The 8,183-nt window shown below is 29.8% G+C and overlaps 1 protein-coding gene across 3 annotated transcripts; it reads right to left on the bottom strand.

The window, feature by feature from the left end:
* Positions 1 to 315: 315 nt before the first annotated feature.
* LOC139778875 (UDP-glycosyltransferase UGT5-like) lies at positions 316 to 7,624 on the bottom strand. Of its 3 annotated transcripts, none has more exons than XM_071717006.1 (6): positions 7,190 to 7,621; positions 6,744 to 6,980; positions 5,686 to 6,102; positions 4,543 to 4,771; positions 3,528 to 3,747; positions 316 to 801 (listed from the first exon to the last, which is right to left on the bottom strand). In XM_071717006.1, exons 1-6 carry the CDS (start codon positions 7,418 to 7,420, stop codon positions 504 to 506), a joined length of 1,632 nt encoding a protein of 543 aa, XP_071573107.1. In that variant the 5' UTR covers positions 7,421 to 7,621; the 3' UTR covers positions 316 to 503. The 3 variants fall into 3 exon arrangements, with proteins under 3 accessions (XP_071573107.1, XP_071573109.1, XP_071573108.1); XM_071717008.1 differs by lacking the exon at positions 316 to 801 and adding an exon at positions 2,651 to 3,095 and having other exon boundaries at positions 7,190 to 7,622; XM_071717007.1 differs by lacking the exon at positions 316 to 801 and adding an exon at positions 3,104 to 3,243 and having other exon boundaries at positions 7,190 to 7,624.
* Between the last annotated feature and the right edge of the window lie 559 nt (positions 7,625 to 8,183).

Raw genomic sequence — 8,183 nt, 5'->3', positions numbered from 1 at the left:
ATAAAACGAAAAGAGAATTAACGCATAATCGACCTACATTTTGAAATGAAATCTCTTGACTTTCCATTAACGACATTATTTTCAATTTTTTTGATCGTTGCTTTTTTTGTGAGAAATTTTATCTTTTTGTTTTGAAATTAATAATTAAAATTCATTAATTAAACAAAATAACGTTTGCATCTTTATATTCAAATTATAAAAATGTTTTAAAATATTTATATTGGTGTAAATATTTAATATAAAAGTGTTGCTAAAACAATAACACTTTATTTTATTCATTGCGAAAAAGAGTTTTGATTTACCAAATATGTAAAATATTCTTAATGTCTACCAGCATCTTTATTTATTTGGACAATTTATCATAATACAACATACTACTTATTACTTACAATATCTATAGAATTAATACTACAGTTTCTACATTTATTTATTAATTCTATTTTCTTAGATTACATATAACATTATATATAACTATACGAAATATCTGTTAATATTTCAACAACTTACGACTGTTTACTCTTGCTCAATTTAGACACGATGCGATTATAACAAAAATTAATGAGTAACTTTATTGCAAAGAATACACTTAACAATATTATCAAAAGATTAAAAACAGTAAAAACCAGAAATGCATAGACATCGATCAGATTTTGTTCCACCCAGCTTTGAGATCTCAGCGGCGTTGCTAAACTTCCATTTGGTTGACGGGCGGCGTATTCAATGCTCCAAATAGCTAAATCTAATGGCGGTAATGGTCGATCCCGGAATTCGCTGGATAATCGTTTCATGTTTTTTGTATAACTGTACGAAAAATATTTTACCATTATAAATAATACAATACAAACTTAACTAAAGATAAAGCTACCCACACAGCAAAATATATCACCAAGATATCTAGAAGATATCTGAATGACGGAATATCTGATTGCGCAAGATATCATAAGAATATCTCAGAGACATCTCCAAGATTATAAAAAGCCATGATAATTTTATCTCAGATATGATATCTGATTCTGCATATATATCGGATATCTATGCCTCATTTAAAAGCAGATACCTATGTTACATACAACCCAAATAGCAAGAAGAAAATAATTTTTTTTAAATTCTCGATTTATGAAATTAATTGTTTTTCCGTATTTATTATCTGTTCTCTAAAATGATTCTTAAGAGTTCAAAAGAAATACATTTTTATGTCACCAATTCTGAGTCTTTCTTCAAATACAAAAAAAGTTCTTTTCATAAGAACTCGCAATAAATTCAAAATTATGCTTCGATACTGTTCCAATATTTTGCATTTTGCCATCTCTGCACTGTATGATATCTCGGAGGTATCACGAAAAATATTAAAGCCAAGTATCTCACAGGCTCGCCTTTTATCCTAATGCGTAAGAATTTTTGCTTACGAGAAGGTACTGGCGCATGTAGCCGCATCGTGGCAGCGCATGTTATTAGCGCTCGTCCGAGCGAAAATTTTCTGAGTCCCCTCGCGGCATGTTGCTTTCGCGCCGCGGTCGTTACCTCCGGCGCAGCCCCAGCAAAAGTTTTCTAAGTCCCTTCGCGGCGAGTTGCTTTCGCGCCGCGGTCGTTATCTCCGGCGCCGCCCGAGTGAAAATTTTCTAAGTTTTCTCGCGGTGTCTGGCTTTCGCCGGGACGAATCGGTACGGCGCACAGTGGGGCAAAAGCGTCAAAACTTGGCCAAAAGTAAGAAAATTGAAACCGTAAACAAAATATGTTATGTACATACAATTAATAGAAAACATATCTATATGTAAGTTTCTGATACATATTTGTCATTTTTATTGTTGCTGTCATTGTTATTATTTATCAAAGCTTAACCTTTAAGCGAACCGTTTATAGCTTTATGTAAGATACGTTGTCACTTCGTATTATAATATATCTCACAATTGAAAGTTTCCCAGATCATTCCAGCATGAAAACGATGTCTCCAGGTATTTTAATTATATATTTATATAAATAGTTAAGTTTTATTTCTTATTTTTATAACAAGTAGTACATTGTTTTAGTTTGATGTAAACTTCTTACTAGAATATCAGAGATTTTTAAATATTTATTATTGTTCCCGGCATCTCCCGGCTATGAATTTTTTTTTGTTACTTAATACGTTTATTTGCCTATAATATCGTGAAAGAAAATATTGCGCCTTCGTGTGCCTTTTAAAATTATTTAATATTTTATAACTAGAGTCCAACCGAAATCGAAACCGAAACTTTCATGGAAATCCTAGAAAAGCCATATGTATACACGCTCACATATATGTATATACTATACATTTTTTCTTTATAAATATTTTAATATTTAATTATTAAAATAATAATTGCACATATTATCACAATTCTACTATTACAATCCTATTGAGTTCGACCGAAACCGAAAACCGAAGCTTGGCCTAGAATCCGACCGAAATTACAGGTTGTGAAAATAGAATTGTGTGATAATGTGTGTAATTATTATTTTAATAAATAAATATGATATGCTGGAATCTCCAGAAAACGTAAAAAATTTTGAAAAGATATCAGAAAGTGAAGATTCCGAAACAAGTTCTGATGATGAGTCTCATTAAAAAATATTACCTACTTTTTTATTTAATAATATTAGTTTTTTACTTACATTTATCATTTTATTATATTAATATTGATGTTTTTATTTTTTTATATCGTTTTAATAATGATATAACTATTTGGATTGTTTTATTATTTTGACTTAACATATTCACATGTTTTTTTATTTGGAAATATTATTATTAGTTTATTGTTATTAATAAAAACACAGTTTAATAATGTACACTATACACCGAATATGTTATCGAATGAAATATGAGTATTTTATTCATTAATAAGTGAAATAAGTAATATATTTTCCTGCTAATATAACCTAAACTATTAATATAATCTAAAATATTAAGGCCGCCATTTTGTTTTTAAAAAATTACATACCATATTCACAATCAGCGACCTCGAAAACATATATCTACCGATTTTTATGCAATTCTGATGATTTCCCGACTTATGGCCACGTTTTAGTCGAAATTCCCCACTGTGCGGCGTCCAAGTCCTCTCGGATTGTTTTATTGGCTATGAATAAATTTGAGTTGATCTTTATAAAATATAAGAGCTAACTATAAATCGACCATATATTCGAAGGTAAATGTTGCAAAGATGTCTTTTTCAAAGATATAATGTGATATCGAGTAATGATGTCCTGCAGATATTCTGTGAATATCTGAAAATAAGATATCTCAGATTTGACTTGAAATTGTAGGCATAAAGATATCTGGCTATATCTCAGATATATTTGGTTATGTGGGTAAATATAGGCAAACATATAAACAAAAAATAAAATTCTATATTATATTCTATATTCTTTATAATTCTATATTATTTTTTAGATATTATTTTTACAGGACTTTATATAAAACTAATTATACTATGTTAATTTAGACATTATTGAAGATAATTACATTGTGTTTATTTTTCAAATAATAATTGAATATTAAAATATAATACCTTTTGTTGTAAAATATTTCTTCAATTGCGTGTAGTACGGACTGCGTGGATAGAATTTTAAAATCCAAACGAATACCAACGCCTTTAGCCACTAATATTTCCGCATTGGACTTTTGATCCATAAAAAAAGGTGTTATGATCATAGGTGTACCTTCCCAAATGGCTTCTTGCGTGCTGAGAAGACCACCCTGCGCCCAGAATGCTTTCACATTCTTATGAGCTAAACATAAAAATTTATTCTAACAAATTATGACTCTCAATTATTATAATCAAAATATGAAATTGATTTAAGCATTTTGTTAATTGTAAAAATTACATTTAAATTAATAACTAGTATTTCTTAATCAACAGATTTTGTTGCCTGCAAATTATTTTTAAACAAATTTATTAGAAAATAACTGACTTTTTTATAACAAGATTATATTATAAAATGTAATTGTGTAATTAAAAAAACCAAAATATCGTAATTATACAAAGCTATAAAAGAAAATAAAATTGTTTAGGCATTACGAACTACAAAATAACTAATTGTAAATGAGTTTAATTGCAAACGAGGACAATAATTGATTTTTTGTACCGTATATATTTTTTAAATTGAATTTTCACTATGATAAGTGATATGTGTAAGAATTGTTCAATCCAAAAACTAATTATAAGCGCGACGCGTTTGTGTAAATCTATCGCGATATTTTACTGAAATATTTGAGTGGTGATTTTAATAATATAAAAACGTATAAGTAATTTTTGCAATTACAAATCTCATCCTACTTAATGCTATTTCTAAGATAACACAAAACAATAATATCTAAAAATTGAATTTTATAGATTAACATTCTAATCGTTAATAAAAAATCGCAAGTAAGTCATAAGTAAACTTGAATACGTATAAAAGTTTTTTAAAGAAATGTATAATAAGTAATTAAACATATGTATATTGAAATATATATTATATATATATATATATATATATCATGTTTTATGATTTTCGTATTTTTCTAAGAATCGAGAAACGTACACAGAACTTCTCTTTGCGGTATCCATTTCACAGTCATTACATTGTCCGGTATTTGAAATGGCACTTTAGCTTTAGCATCTAGCTTCCAAATCACTCGTTGCTTCAGTTTCGACAAAGCCAATACTATGCTCTTAATCTTGTTTAGTTCAACAGTTTTGTATTTCAAATTTGTTCCTAACGATATTACGATGACTCCGCTCTTTGCTTCATCAAGAAATATCCGCACATCCTGCAAAATAATGATAAAAACATTTAATAATGTACGAAAATATATATCCTAATTTCCAAAACAGCTCAAAAGTAAGCAATACATTAAGAAAACGTATTATTCTATAAGCAAAAAGCAACGTAAAGGAGACCGGAGTTGGTTGTCTCATGGGATAGTTGTCACATGTTTCTGGATTTCAACTACTAGAAGTGCTATTGTATTGCGACTTCGTAAGCGTATATGTTAGGCAGTGTTTCTCACAATCACGTCGTATGCGTGATTTGGGACGCGTGATGTAACATTTTTCTGTGTTATTTTGAGAATTACTGTTTCCTGTGTTGATGAAATAAATTTTTCGAATTTCACTTAATTGTTAATAGAAGACACAATATTATATTTCTTGTTAAGTTTTTTTAAACTTTATATTTGTAATAGGTTCTGTGAAAAGAAATTGTAAGTCCGAGAATGTTCTAATGTTTTTGATTACGATCTTGTTAAAATTCTGTTTCCTTAGTATACACAATTTATTTGCTAATATTGCAGCTATATTTTTGCTACTTTTTAAGGGGATTCTATAGCGGCAGTGCACTTTATGCACTAAGTGCACACTTTAACTCGTATTTTATTTATTATAAATGTTTAAGAGCAAAAATGCAAAATCGGGCTGTGTCGGGCACTACATATGAGCTTACTGATTAAAAATATCCTAAATGGAATAAGATTCATTCGATATTTTGGCTAAATACTTAGAATCTTATTCCATTTAGGATATTTTTAATCAGTAAGCTCATATGTAGTGTCCGACACAGCCCGATTTTGCATTTTTGCTCTTAAACATTTATAATAAATAAAATACGAGTTAAAGTGTGCACTTAGTGCATAAAGTGCACTGCCGCTGTAGGATCCCCTTAAGTAACAAGAACACTTATTCTTACCTCAGAATATGTTACGACTACGTCTCCAACAATCGGTTGCACGACCTGAGCATGCAATCCTCCAGTCTCCAGGGCATTCGGTGGCAATGGAATCCCAGGCTCGAATGCACAATAACTATTGATTAATACGATACTAATACTGTCTTTTTCTATTTCATGTAATGGCTGGATTGAGTGGCCTATGTATTCCTCGGCGAGCCGTTGAACGATAGGCAAGAAATAATAGTGTCTCATGAAATCGTCCGCGATAAAATACAGAGTATTCCACGTTCTCTGCCACAAACCTACGGGTTTTGCAATATCTGAACTTGCATAAGGTCGAACAGTTGAGTAACTTGGACCACCGATATAATCCTTGAGCCATGGTGCAGCGCCTAACGGAATAAAGCCAACTATGGGTGGCTTACCTTTAGCAACCTGTAAAGAATACTTATACTGAGAAAAAAATACTTAAAAATTTATTTGTGAAATAAAAGCTTTATTTCACAAAAGGTTTATTTCTGTGAAATAAACCTTATATTCCACAAATAAATTTTTAAGTATTTTTTTTCTTTGTGTACAGGGTGACAATGGCAAAGTTGCTAAAACTAAGTAGCTATTATTTGTGTGAATGATTGAGAAGAAATAATGAAATTAATTAAATATTACTCTATAACAAAAAATCCGTTATTTTATTAGCACACAGTGCAAAACATTAGTGCATAATTCATGTCGTTGTATCTATCATCATTTTAATCATCTTATAAAATAAGTTATATAATTTTATATACATATAGTTCCAACTTCTCTTAGATTGTATTCTACAATCCATAGAGAGAGGGCCGCGAGAATTTTTACATTCTTATATTTTTTTCTTATATATATTACAGCCTAAAAAATGCTATTTATTTCAACTAATAAGCGATAATGAAAGTTATCACTGACTGAACAATGACTAAATACTTTCAAAGCTGTACAATGCCGCAAACAAAATTTGACTTACAAAACAATTTCAGTCGCTTAAAAATGCGACGGACTAAATAATTACAGTTTACTAAATATACATCGCTTATCATTACCTTCCACAGTCCATACAAACATTGATGTAGAGTAACGTCTTGCACTATGACATCAAACTTAACAGTCTTGATCATTTCTAAAAGTTCTTTCGCTGCATTAGTTTTTATCACTCTGTCACATCCATAGATGGCCCATTGATATGTACCATACGCCATATGAAATGCATTGTATTTTTCCCACTGTGCCGGACCATAATCCTCGTATTCATCGGAAGAATTCATAAGACCTTCAAAAACCTGAAAACGGTACTTTTTATTTTAGAAGGAAAAGACATGTAGAACTTAATAAATTAGAATTCTCGAAGGTACCTATATTAATCTTACATAAAATATAAAACAATATTTAAAAAAACAACTTATATTCTTTCGCATTTGTGTTTTACAAATTGTAAATAATAGATGCATATCCAGAATATTGTTGAGTCTTGTAATACATATGTACTTACGGCGTATGTCAAGTTCTGTGCGAGTTTACCCTCGACCTTAGTTTCGAGTGTGCTCACTGCGTGTACATGATGGCCTTCGCGAAGCAATCCTTTGACCAAATTTGTCGCCCAAATGTGATGACTGGTCGATGGAAGAGATTGCAGGAGTAAAATCGACAGCGGTTTCGACGATGTAACAAGGCCCATTAAAATACAACAAACAAGGTGAAACAAGATGGTACAACTTGTCATTGTTGGTACGAACGTGAAAGTCTCTCGCGTGATCTTCCGATCAATTCCAGAAACCGTATATATTAGTATACGAGTCCAGCACTACATTCCTCTACTCTTTGTTTCAAGTTAATAGCCCTTTTAACGTGTATTGATAAGCACAAAATTAACAGTAAGTAACAGATAAACTTGAAATTACGTAACTGGCAATTGTCGACATTTTCTCGATAACTTACAAGAAAACGTAAGAGACTTAGGAACCCAAGTATTCTTTTCCCGATATTTTAAATACAATAGATGTTTAAATACAAATAGACTAGTTTTGGATATTCTAGTATGTATCAGTAATATGTATCATAATAAGAAACACGTATTTTTTTCATAAGTAATTTTATGCACATTCATGAAACACACCTTTGAAGAAAATTGACTTTTATGTTTCGACTTTCTAAGTGAATATCAGCGATACAACAGGAGGTATGCAAAAATATTTTAAACAAGACTTTAATAGTCTCAAAGGTACTTTATAACGATGTATTTAGATTTTTTGAAAATACAATGTTATAATTTTTAAAATATCTCCACCATCTATTATATTTAAAAATTTCATAATATTTTTTTCAATTAAATTGAAGCTTATTTAAAGATAAGTTTAATCATGTAGAAAATAATAAAATTATTTTCTAAAAATATACTTTTCAGAAATAAACTATAAAGATATAGTGTATCTATTTATAATATACATATGTACTGTATATCTAATAGTATATCTAAAAGTATATCT

The sequence above is a fragment of the Temnothorax nylanderi genome, unplaced genomic scaffold (genome assembly GCF_030848795.1).
Source record: "Temnothorax nylanderi isolate EJ_2023f unplaced genomic scaffold, tnyl_v1.0 TNYL_tig0200_pilon, whole genome shotgun sequence".
In the NCBI taxonomy this organism is placed as follows: domain Eukaryota; kingdom Metazoa; phylum Arthropoda; class Insecta; order Hymenoptera; family Formicidae; genus Temnothorax; species Temnothorax nylanderi.
Note: the sequence above shows the minus strand (reverse complement) of the source record. Positions and strands in the feature narration are given on the sequence as shown.